Raw genomic sequence first — 13,525 nt, 5'->3', positions numbered from 1 at the left:
AACAGGGAAAGTGGTGGAGATGGAGGCCAAATTTTTGGAAGTAAAGAAGTGAAAATGAAGAGTTAAGTCACTCTTTCAAGGAGCTCAATTGAGAAATAAGGACCTTCTTTAATCCTCACCCAAGAGGTAGGTATTCTTATCTCTAAAAAGGTGAAAACTGAAGCATAATGAAATTAAATAAATTATTCATGGTAATAAAAGCTAGGAATTGGCAAGGCTGGGAATTAAACCTAACCTATTTGCCATCAAAAGCCAATGATGCTCCTATACCACATAAGCTAGATTGTTAGGATGCCTAGAAGAATGAATCAATGACTTGACTAATAAATCTCCATCAAACTATTGAGAAGAAACATTTTCAGAAGTTCAGTGATTAAATATATTCCATATTGAGGCAACACTGGTTAGAACATTAGCTGAGTAGTTTAAAGTTGAAACACAAAATTGAAACACAAAAAGTTCCCCAAACCAAACTAATGACATGCCTTACTTCAGTATTTCTTCTCTGCACTGCCTCTGCGTGGCAAAACAAGCTATAGCCCACATTTTTATCTCAACTCCTGTGTGAAATTGCTTCCCCCGCATGTCCCATACTCCATGGCTTGGTGTTGCTACTGTCCGATTCTACAGAAAAAGGAGAAAGAGAAATAAGGCAAAAAAGAAGAAACACTTAAAATACAATTTCTTTCACTGAGCTGAAAAGAAAAACATTTCAAACTGCTGAATTGATAAATATCTGATAATCTACATGTAATACACTGATCTAAATCAATATTACTTATATTTTTTATCATACAAACCAAAAATTCTAAACTCAAGCAAAGATACCTTGAAACAAAAAAGTACCGTTGGAGCAAAAAAAACCACTTTCCAAAACTCAGACTTAGCTAGGATGCTCTTCTCTCTGTAAACAGAAACTGTATGTTTATAATTAAAAAACTATCAAGAGGTTTTACCCGTCCTCCATACTGCAGCATAGGTGCTGGAAGTACACGTCCGGTTACGTGGGCCATTTCATCCCGAACTTTAAATTGAAACTCCTGAACAAATGGATCTGTTTCATAATTTGCACTTCTTACCTAATAGAAAAAATTCGTAGTTACTTTCAGAATTTATTCCAAGCCCCTGCTTCATTCGTTAGAAACCTCCATTTTCTTTTCTTCACTGTGTCCACAATGTTTTGGATCTAGTCAATGATGCCCTAACTATAGGACAGGGAATCTTAACCTGGGTCGACAGATCATGAATGGACTGTAGGAAGTCTGTGAACCTCCTGGTAATTTACAAAAATTTAAATGTATTAGGTTGAATAATAAGAAATTTCAACTATTTACAATCCGTGAAGATGCCAATTTTATATGATTAAACCTAATGCATTTAGGAGAGGGTGGCCTAGAGATTACAGGAGAAAGAAATTTCTGACTTAAAAAATGTTAAGAACTTCAATTAGAAAATCCAGACACGTATTATTAAAATTTATTTTACATAGAGTTTGACAGCAGATATTGATGATCTTAAGGCTTTTTTTTCTAATTACTTGATTTACAACTTATATAAAATTACTTGAACATTTCCAGATAAAAAGGGCCATATTATAAAATTTACTTAATGCGATACATTTGAGACAGATAAGAAAGCCAATATGATACAGATGATAATTTTTACATAATATATCTGTAGTTACAAAGATAAAAGAAATTTTTTTTTAAAGATTTTTATTTATTTGACAGAGAGAGAGACAGTGAGAGAGGGAACACAAGAAGGGGGAGTGGGAGAGGGAGAAGCAGGCTTCCCGCTGAGCAGGGAGCCCGATGCCGGGGCTCGATCCCAGGACTTTGGGACCATGACCTGAGTCGAAGGCAGACGCTTAACGACCGAGCCACCCAGGTGCCCCAAGAATTTTTTTTTTTTAATTTAAATTTTGTTAGTTAACATACAGTGCAATACTGGTTGATAAAGAATTTATTTTGGGACACGTGGGTGGCTCAGTCACTTAAGCGTCTGCCTCCGGCTCAGGTCATGATCCCAGGGTCCTAGGATCAAGTCCTGCATCAGGCTCCTTGCTCAGCAGGGAGCGTGCTTCTCCCTCTGCCTGCCGCTCCCCTCTGCTTGTGTGCTCTCTCATGCTGACAAATAAATAAATAAAATCTTAAAAAAAAAAAAGGATTTATTTTAATTCAGGATAGACTTGGACCTCAGAATATAATTCATGTTTACAGCATGCTAAGTAACTGTGTTTTTCAAAACATATTTACTTGGTCTGAGAGTAAAAGTCAAATGAGGTTACAAAATGAAGGCAGTGTTCAAGTGTTTGAGTAACAATCCATTAAAAAAAAACTATATAATCCAAATATGTAAAAAGAATCTCCACAATAAGCAGGAATGGTTGTTTTCTAAGGTTAGGCACTAATGGTTCTTTAAGCTTAAGTGGCATTCATTTCTGGTGTGTTTTAGTGTATATTCATAGTAAGGTTACAAAGAGTAATAACTACTATAAATAAAAACTTGCCGCATGATGTGCTTGGTGTTAACTTTCATAATTAATTTCCACAATAACCTTATAACTATAAAAGGAGATTTTTTTTTAAATAATCTTTACAGAGGATAAATCTAAAAATTAGTAAAGCCTAAAAACCATCTAGCCAAGCAAGTGACACAGAATCTGAAACTGCGTATGTTCTGATTCTAGAGTTTTTACTCTCAGTCACTGCACTAGTCTTCTGGATGCTATAATTGTAATAACACAATAGTAACAGTAAGGAAGCGAAGAAGATAGACTTTGGACCCAGAGCTGTTAGATTCCACAGCCTGTGCTTTTAGCCATGGTACAATATTATCTCTTAGGAAGAAAAGTTATAATAAATGAGTTAGAAGTAGTTATTGAGATTTTACAGAGACAGTGAGAGGTTTAGCCTCTTATAGGCTTTAAAATCCTGTCACAATAGATCAGAAAAAAAATCCATGATGAAAACCAACCCATATTCTCCTAAATATCATATAATAACTTTTATTTATTCTTTATAAAACCATATGGGAAAAAGGCTCTTTTTCCCTGTAACTGGCTTACAAAATGAAAGGGCCAGTTCCATAACCCTTTTATAACAATCTTCACTATTACCCAAAGTCATATTCCTATTTCTAGACTTTTTTCTCATTACTTGCACAATACAAATGGTATTCAAAAAGAGAGTAAGGTAAGATCCAGGTGGCTTTTATTTTTCATTTTGCCTTACTCCATCAGTTTTATAAAGTGGTACTGATACTGTTCCTTCCTATCCATTTAGAACAATGATACAGCTCAGAGACCCTACATGTTTGGAGCAGTCTCGTATTTCTTTATTCATCCTATACAGTCACCAGTCTGATACTGGGGGCTAAGCGATCCTACTGAGTGTTAAGGCTCACTACTGCTAGTCATAATACATTGACTTTTCTTCCTTTCCCTTTCTCCTTTAGGCAGGAGGTAATAAAGTTCCAGTTCACTAAGTTGAAACGTTGGTTCTGAGAGCATCTGCTCTAGATCTAATTAAAGAGCTTTGGGTTAAATTAGAAGAATCTAATCCTTCTCATAGAACCCATTAAGGTTTACCCCTAGAACACCACTGGATGACTTCCACGATCCTTTTTAATTTTAATAGTCCATTAAATGGTAAAACGGTATGAGCTGATGAGGACATGGCTCTTTAGTAGTAGCTCATCCTAACTTGTTTTTGTGTGTGTGTTATTTTTAAAGATTTTATTTATTTATTTATTTGAGAGAGAAAGCGAGCACATGAATGGGGGAAGCAGCAGAGAGAGAGGAAGAAGCAGACTCCCCACTGAGCAGGAAGCCTGACTCAGGGCTCGATCCCAGGACACCCAGGAGCCCCCATCCTAACAGGTTTTTTAAATTCCCATTTCTAGGGTCAAATACTAACCAATCTGCTAATTTCCTCTTGTCTATCTGGCGCAGATCTTGCTGTTGCTTTGATCATAGTGGAAGTCTGATTGTCCGTTAGCTTCTTGATACATCGTTGCCCTGCCACAATATTACAGACCTACAAACAGAAAAAAGTTTTGTACTAGATGTATTTATCTTTTTTTAACTCTCATTGCCAATTACATGCAAAATTAAAATTTTAAAACCTACTTCACTAAACTGCTTTTTAATATCATGTTAAGTAAAATAGTAGTAAACAATACTGTTTTACAGTATGATTATAACAGGGTAAAATGTACACTGGATAAAAAGGCTGAAAAGAAGTGTACCAAAATGTTAACAGTGGTTACTTTAGAGTGGTAGGATTGTGGATGAAAATTTCCCTATTACTTCATTATTAAAATTTTAAAATAAGATAAAAATTAAAAAAGTTCAATATCCAAAATAACTTGAGAGCATGAAGTAAATTATACACCATAAAAATACCCAAAAGAATAATGAACAAGAGGATGTTAAAAATCAGCCTAAATACATTACTTCTAGTGGCAGGTAGGTATGTTTCTGTTCCTGCCCCACTTGCAGACAAGGAAGATGTGGGTACTTCAGCTGAAGAGTATACTTTTCTCTAAAATACTGTGCTACTGTTCTCTCCACAGTTTGGCCATTTTCTAACTGTAAAGGAAAGCTGAAAAAAAAAAAAGTACACATTAACAACTCTCATCTCATTATGGTGAGCAAAACTCCCAATCCACTAACTAGAGCAAGCTGCCTCACATCAATCTCTGCTCTGACAAACACCAGCTTTTCTTACGTTTGATGACTGGCAGGCCTTCTTGTTACATTACAAACACGGTATTTCCGTCTCATTGTTCCACAATGAGTCACTTCAACCTTCAGACCTGTTCCCAACAAGAAAAACTGAAGTTATAAAAATGTCACATGTCGAATATTTATAAAACCTGTTCACTACTATACAAACTCAAATTCTAAACAGACAGAAAAATCTGTGATACAGGCAATGTGATATTAATAAAAGATTTTATAAATGACATTGCTAGTAAGGATTACAACCATGATAGATCTAATTCCAAACATTTTTTCCCTATCCTATCAAGCTCTACACACTAAAAAACAGAATCATATAACTTGCAAAAGCCTTTAGAACAAGGGGCAAAGTTCTCCATTAATTGAAAAAAAAAAACCCTGTTTATAATAAATTTAGGTATTTATGCTGGGAGAAGGAAGGAGGAGTGAAAGACGAGTTGTAATAATTCTCAACATTCCCTATAATTTTCAAAGTATGTGATATTTGAATAGACAGTCATCACATAGTGACTGAAGATTAGAATTTCATGAATCTCTAGAAGGAAGTCCTTCAAAGATTTTTAAAGTAGGAAGAAAAAAATTCCAGGCCCTTTTAACAGAAGCAGAATGACAATTTATTTGAAGTATAAGATAGTGACACAGTTCTCTTACTACTATCAGAAATTAAATGCAACCAAAACAATTCTTAGAGCAGGTGATCCCTACCTTCTTATACAATCACTGACCCCTTTGAGAGTCTGATGAAAGCAATAAACTCTCAGAAAACTGGATATACACATAATTTAGCATATGATTTTAGGTGTTCCTGGATCCTTACAGTCCATCTGTGGACCACAGGAGTTTGAAGATCCCAGGCCTGCTTTAGAAAGTGAAGCAATGGTCTTTTAAACCACTGGTGAAATTCTCTGGGGTTAATTTTCTTAAGCAGTGCTGTCCAATAGAATTTTCTGAGATGATGGAATGTTCTACATCTGTGCTAATTACTAGCAATATGTGTTATGGAGCACATTAAATGTGGCTAAGTGAAAATTTATTTTAATTTAATTTAAATAGCTACATGCGGCTGGTGCTACTGTATTTGCCAGTGCAATCTCCAAGCTACCTAGAGAAGAGTTAACAAACCGACACAGTGGCCACTGCTTATAGATAAGCAACTCCATTACTATGGTCTAGACACCTAAGGCAGAAAATCTAGAAGGAGTAGATGAAGGACAACTTTTAGTTTCCTGATAGTATTTACGGTATTACTTTTGCATTATTTCCCTGTTATATTTGTGATTCCTATTGTGTAGTGGTTCTCAACCACAGGCAATTTTGCCCTCTGGGGAACCTTTGGTAATGTCTGGAGACATTTTTAATTGTCATGACTGCGGGGTGCTATTGGCATCTAATGAATGCTATAATTAGGGATTCTTGGATCCAGGGATGATGCTAAATATCCTACAATGCACGGGACAGCACTACCTCCCACCTCAGACCACAACAAAGAATTATCCAGCCCAAAATATCAACCCTGGCGAGGTTGAGAAACCCTGCAACAGTGTAACTTATTTTTCTATCTAATTACTAACTGCAGTACCAAACACAAAGTTCATTCATAGTAATATTTTCTTCTGTCCAGCACAAATTAAGATGTTAAATGGACACAGTGTCACTGTACCAGATTGGTATGGATTTTTCTTGAGAAATACTAACTGAATCAGTGGTTAGTAGTTTTTATTAGTAATTACCTTTATAAAACTAAAATTTCAGATTAGAACATTTACTATGCCTCTATATTATAAAGAAGACTAGAAAATAAAATATTATCTAAAGAAGGCCTCATAAGAGGAAATGTGAAGTAAGCAATATGAAGTAACAATATGAAGCAGGATGTAAAAATATTATGTATGGAAATACTATGTTTTAGAATTATTTTTCTGCTACCTATACCACTTAGCAATTTTTTTACAAGTCTTCCCCTGAATTAGAGAAGTTACTAGTAAGATTCTAATAGCCTACAAAATAAGTTTTTACCAAAAATAAAGTGGTTCTTTTATAAGCATATGGTACTTCTACCATACACTTCCCTCAGTATTTCTGTTTAACCATGATGAATAATTGTACAAAGGAACCACACTAAAGTTACTGTTAAATATTTAGATAAAAGTCTAACTGGAACCAAATGAACGTACTAAGGAAATCTATTCATTACAGCACACTTTGTATCACTATTTAACAGTTACCATCAAATTCCTTATGCTGGTTAAAAATTAAGCCCAAATATGTAGCACAGAATACATAACTCTGATTCTCTTGAATTTCCATGGTAGGATTACATGATGTATGTTAAAGAACTTGCTTTTAAAAAACAACAACAAAACCCCCCCCCAAAAGTCAACAAAGCCTTTGTGACTTTGAATGGAGGAAAAAAAATCATCAGTTGGTCAGTTAGATCCAACTCAGATTTTTCTACCCCAAATCTAGGGTCATAGGTGCCTAAGGATTTGACCCAACCCAGGGCTTAGCAAAAAGTTAAAATTTTAAAAAATGGACTAGATAATTCTCTGCCCAGGTCCCTCCCAAAACCCTCCATCCAACCAAAAAAATTTTTGGCTTTAATAAATCAAATATTTAACCTATAAACTTGGCTTTACCTTCACTATAACATCAACTTTATAATGCTTTCTAGTCATTTTTTCAGTCATTTCTTTGGGCCCCTGAGCAGTTGAAGTTAAGATCGAGTCCATGCTCTTCGGGCAGCAGTTGCATCCTTGTTCTGTACATCTTGTATTTTCTGTGATAGAGTGGTGATATGAGTTGATTGCATAGTTACCGCAAAATAATGTAAGTGACTTCATGATATCAGAGGTGGTAACTAAGCAGCAACTCCACTGGAAACCATGGCATTTGGATGATCACACATTAATGGTGGGTAATGCACTAACCTCTCGACAATGCTAACTGTGCAGTTAATACAGATTATGAAAGGACAATGGTATGGTTGCAATACACTAATATATAACACTTTATTATTTTGGCATTTAACTAACTTGAGATAAATGGATGCTCATTTTCAAAGCAGGAAGGATTTTCCTTTTAATGTTTTATTAACAATGACTATCTTTCTCCTGGGTACTGAATGGCAAAGAATGAATGATTATTGGAGCAAGCAGGATGCATTGAGCTATTCTGATTTGGGGAACTGAAAGATGTTCAGTTAACAAACTTCAATGTTTCATTCAAACCAGAAGCTGAAAATTATCTGCAACAGTTAAAATCTGAAATAAAAAAACTATTTCTAAGATTTAACACTTAATATAAATAGAATTTATACTACTCATTCTAATTAGAGAATATCTAATTCTTCTTCATGCCTAAATAAAGAACTAAATACAGTGGAGTCACATCTTACTTGAGGATTAGGTTCTAAGCTGTGAACAAGGCAAGAATTTTACACAATCAAAATTACTCTTGAAAAATTCCTTAAATTACTGATAAAGTGTTTATGTGTTTGCATACTAAACTGTAAATGTATATTTAAATGTATATAGAAATGTACATTTATATAAAGATGAGATAAATACAATACAAATTTTAGAACATTATTAAAATTACTTTTTCTTATTCTCTCTAAAAAACCATGTAGAGATGAATTTATGTTAGTAAAATATATATAGGATGCAACACCACTGTACAGATCTTAGCTACTAACTAAAATAGGCAAGATCAATGATCAACTATATAATGTACACAAAACAACGAAGTTCCAACTCTGAAATAACACATGAAACAGGCTAGCCCTGTATCCATAAAGTTTCAAAGGAATAAAATATTCAACCATTTCAGAAAAATAAGGAAGTCATTATTTTAGAATATGTTAAAATAATGACTCCAGTTCTGACATAACAATGTTTTTGGAATGTTTCCTTTTAACAGTACTATAGAAACATTTTCCCATGAGATATTCTTCTTATACCTTTAGCTAGTAACAGCAAGTATTAATGAAAAATTCACGTATCAATATTCATGTCATTACTTGGCATTTCTTTCATTCAAACACTAAGATGTAATGGCAATGAATTTAATGTAACATTTTATAATCTATATTTTCACAGATGATGTTATATGAATAGACTTAAAAAATTTTTTTCAATAAAAGTTTGTTATATTCATGCATTTTATAGTTAAGTTGTTCCAAATGCTAATTAATTCACCTTTTATCTCTTTGGTGAATTTTACTCGATGAGAATCAGTCAGAGGTCTTGGTTGCTCATCAATATTATGAATGTCAAGAACTTCACACATGAACTGAATTACAGGTTGTGCTTTGTAGAAGGCAGTGGCAGAAACTAAAAAGAAAAACACAAATAGTACATGTTAATGTTCCCATAAAAAAATTCAGAAACTTGTGTTCAGTTTCATGATAATTAACTAATTATAGAGTTATAATTATCCTTTATGCATACTTATATATATAAAAAAGCATTGCTGAATTGAGCAGTTTCAATTGGATGGCTGTCTGGAAAACAGGCACAAGAACAGAAAAGCTAAATCCTACAGTTTTTTATAATCTAGCTTTCTTCATGGGTAACTGAATAATACCATTCTCTGCTACATATACAGAGTGTGTTCTGGGTATGAGACAAGGCCTGTAAGGGAACAAATGCCAGAGCCCCTTAAGATGAAAAGGTTAGGTATTATTTCCTAAAGCTTTCTATGCCACCCTGGCCTGTTAATCTATTCTGGTGAAAGCTTTCCCTGTCTTGTAGAGAGGTCTGAGAAGAGAGTGGTATTACATGTTATTGGTGCTAATCCAAACTATAGGAAATAATAAGTAAAGAATATCTGCCTCCCCCAAAAAAGAGTATCTGCCCAATGTCATCTAGCTACAGTTGGTTGTTCTCTAAGAGCCAACCACAATGATTTCTTAATCTTGGGCTTCAGAACTGAAAGAGCTTCACCAGTGGTTAGATCACCATCACTCATTTCTTAAACACATACTTACTGGGAAAGCAGAAAAATAACAGGATAGTGTGTAGCTTCCTGTCTGTTTTGGTTTTGCTTTTCACTGTATCCCCAGTACCTTTATAGCACAAAACAGACAGGAAGCTACACACTATCATGTTATTTTTCTGCTTAAAAAACATGCCTATTGTCTGCTAAGTGTAAACATTTTATGTAGTGCTCTTTCTCTCCCTCTCCTTGGTTTAAGGATTAAATGTTCTCCACAAAATGTCCCTCACCTCTGGGAGGATGTTTATCAAGGCTTTAACAGTAGTTATCTCAGGATATGTGTGGGTGGTAAGGCTACTATGGATGTTTTTTATTTTCTTTTTAATTTTATATCTTCACTTATTATAATAAGCACATATTACTTTTTCCTTTAATCCAGCATATATGAATGATGTCTCATCATAAAAAATGCAGATATACAGAATAAAGATTCCCTCCCAACTCAACTTCTGCCCCTCCAAGTATCTTTAAGAAATAACCATCATTAAGGGGCGCCTGGGTGGCTCAGTTGGTTAAGTGACCGACTCTTGGTTTCCGCTCATGATCTCTGGGTCATGAGATCGAGCCCTGCATCAGCTCAGCGCTCAGCGCGCAGTCGGCTTGAGATTCTGTCTCTGCCCCTCCCCTGGCTCACGTGGGCTTGTTCTCTCTCAAATAAAATCTTAAAAAAAAAAAAAAACATTATTAGTTAAGTATGTACATATCCTGCTTTTTTGATATGCACTTACAAAGATTAGAATGTACATGGAACTTTTTTTTTATTAAGTAAGCTCTTTACCCAACATGAGGCTTGAACTCATGACCCTGAGATCAAGAGTTGCATGCTCTGTGACTGAGCCAGTCAGGCGCCCCCATGCGACTTTCTTTTTACATGAGATCAGATAATAAATGTTCCATGATTCGTTTTATTATTTTTTAAATTAACAGTATGTCTTAGAGATCTTTCCATGTCAGTACATTCTTTTTAATGGCCTCATATTATTCCACAGTAACAGTGCATGATAGTTAAGTGAATATATACTCCCTTTCCCTCTTAATAAAAAAGAACACAAATGGTAAAACATTAGAAACACTATTCTGGGCTTTGATCTTTTATTCTCATTAGAGGTCTTACAGATCAATCAACCTACCTACCTACCTATCTATGGAACCATATCATTTTTTTCACCCTTCGGGATATATCATTACATGGATGTACTTCACGTCCCTAATGATGGATCAATAAGTTGGTTTTAATATTACAAAAATTTTTCCAATGGATGTCCTTATATATATTTATTTGCCTGTGGGTGTCTGTATGTGTGCACATCCATGAGTACTTCTGTAGGGAAGATTTAAGAGAAAACAGTACTCATTGCTAAACTTCCAACCAGATAAACTTTACAATCACCTCCACAATTTCTAACTAATAAAAAAAGAGATTGATAAGATTATTTTAGCATTCTTTTTTTTTTTTATTTAAGTAATCTCAACACCCAAAGTGGGGCTCGAACGCAATACCTTGGGATCAAGAGTCGCATGCTCTTCCAACTGACCCAGCAAGGTGCCGCAGATTGTATTAGCATTCTAGGTATCTTATTCAAATCCATAGTAGTTCCAAAAATGTATACATTGGAGCACCTGGGGGGTGAAGTTGGTTTAGCACCCAACTCTTGGTTTTGGCTCAGGTGGTGATCGCGGGGTCGTGAGATCAAGCCCCGCCTTGGTTCCATGCTCAGCAGCAGAGTCAGCTTGAGCTTCTCTCTCCCTCTGACCCTCCCCACCGTATGCTCACTCTCTCTCTTTCAAATAAATACATCTTTAAAAATATATATACATTATATTATTCTAATAAAAACGTGAGAATATTTTCATGTATTAAAAAAAAGCTGACAGGACACATCAAAACAAGCATATACTGCTTCTGGGTTAATTTTTTAAAAGTAAATAGGTAAAGGAAAATAAAAATATGGTAAGTAACATGCTTATTTGCCTTTCCTTTAATCCTTCAGGTAAGTTTTCTTCACTAAACTGTTATAACATTAGCATTCACAACTAATGTATCTTACATCACTGAATTGCAACTACTAAACAAACATTTATCCTTTTTAACATTCTTCAATTATTTTAAATTTCCCTACTGTTTATACCACTGTGCTCCTAATCATTTTACGTTTATCATCTTCTCTACAGGAATGTGGGCATTTCAGGTGAAAATTAAAGTTAATTAAAAAAATTTTTTTAACAAAAGATGGGTTGAAATCAGTGAGTACACCTGAATTAGGAGTTAATTTCAATGAGCAAAGATCTGCTTCTCTCTGCTGAATCTTTAACATTTTATAAGCCTAAGTATATAGGCATTTTATTCCTTCTTGCCCTTTCAAAACTAAGCTAATTGAAAAGAAATGTTTATGTTTAAAATTTAATCTATTAACAAAACAGCCCTATAATGTATAAAAGGAAATAGCATACAACCATTTCTACAAATGATGATCCAAAAAAAGCATTAAATAAAATTCAACACCACAGCTAATACTTATACTGTATCAGGACCAGAAAAGAATTTCCTTAATTTGATAAAAGTTATCTATCAAAAATCTACGGTAAATTCAGCTTCATTTATTAGAATGTTCTAGTTAGTGCAGTAATACAAGTTAGAGAAATAAAAGGTACAAAGACTAGAAAGGGAAAATTATTTTTCTTCACAAATATGATTACCTACATAGAAAACCCAATAAAATCTACAAATTAGAGAATTAATGAGAGTTCAGCAAGGTTGCTAGACTTAAGATCCATATATGAAAATAGGTTACATTCTTGTATATATTGGCAATCAACTTAAAATGTAATTCAAAAAAAATACAAGTTAAAATTACAACAAAAAACAGTAGGACTTGGGATGAAATCCAAACAAAATATGTATAAGACCTAGAGAAGTAACAGGTATCTTTTTTGGGGCGGAGAGAAGTAATAGGTATCTTTGCTATTGGAAAATATTACAGAAGATTTAAAAAATGGAGTAATATACCCTATTCACGTAAGTTATTCCCAAATTAATCTGCAAATTCAAAGCAATTTCAATCAAAATACTGACCGGATATAACCCCCCTTGACCTCTGGAAATTAAGAAGCACATCCTAAAATTAACACAAAAAAGCAACAAAACAAGAATAGCCAAGACAGTTTTTAAGACTGAGGTCTGTCCTGTCATTCATCAAGATTATAATCCTTTTCAAGTCAAGAGACTGTGGGGATACACAGACCAGCAGAACAGACTTGAAAGCCTTCCTCACACTATATACAAATTCCTATTCAGAGAACTACGTAGGAAAAGAAAAATAAGCATTTAGAAGAAAATATAGAATATCTTTATGATCTTGGAGGTAAGGAAGAATTTCTTAAACAAGATACAAAAACTACAAACCACTGAAACTATAAAAATTTTTAAAAATATATAAACTATAAAAAACTATAAACAAACTATGAAAGAAAACTGTAAGAAAGAAACCCACAAAGCAAAACAAACAAAAAACCACCAAACCCCAGGCTATAGATTGGTAGAGGACATGTGTAGTACCTCTAACAAATAGTTTAGAATATGTAATGAGTTCCTAAAATCAAGATAAAATAAAAGTGGCAAATGACATCAGCTGGCATTTCATAAAACAGAAACCTAAATGTCAAAACCCATAAATCTTCCTGAATTATCTTATGTGTAATTAAGGAAATACACATAAGAATACTGACCTATCATTTTACACCATTCAAGATGGGCAAAGAATTTCAAGACCTAGAACACAAACTGAC

At 34.2% G+C, this 13,525-nt stretch overlaps 1 protein-coding gene across 3 annotated transcripts in view; it reads right to left on the bottom strand.

The window, feature by feature from the left end:
- LOC113929225 (protein argonaute-3) overlaps positions 1–13,525 on the bottom strand; it is a 127,445-nt gene that overhangs the window by 40,204 nt on the left and 73,716 nt on the right. For all 3 annotated transcript variants that reach the window (XM_027605945.2, XM_027605955.2, XM_027605965.2), the window contains 6 exons: positions 8,941–9,075; positions 4,731–4,818; positions 4,457–4,604; positions 3,918–4,037; positions 957–1,079; positions 491–624 (listed from right to left, as the gene is read on the bottom strand). In XM_027605945.2, the coding sequence (XP_027461746.1) occupies positions 491–624; positions 957–1,079; positions 3,918–4,037; positions 4,457–4,604; positions 4,731–4,818; positions 8,941–9,075 (748 nt within the window). The remainder of the gene's footprint in view (positions 1–490; positions 625–956; positions 1,080–3,917; positions 4,038–4,456; positions 4,605–4,730; positions 4,819–8,940; positions 9,076–13,525) is intronic.

Source organism: Zalophus californianus, chromosome 4 (assembly GCF_009762305.2).
Source record: "Zalophus californianus isolate mZalCal1 chromosome 4, mZalCal1.pri.v2, whole genome shotgun sequence".
Lineage (NCBI taxonomy): Eukaryota > Metazoa > Chordata > Mammalia > Carnivora > Otariidae > Zalophus > Zalophus californianus.
Note: the sequence above shows the minus strand (reverse complement) of the source record. Positions and strands in the feature narration are given on the sequence as shown.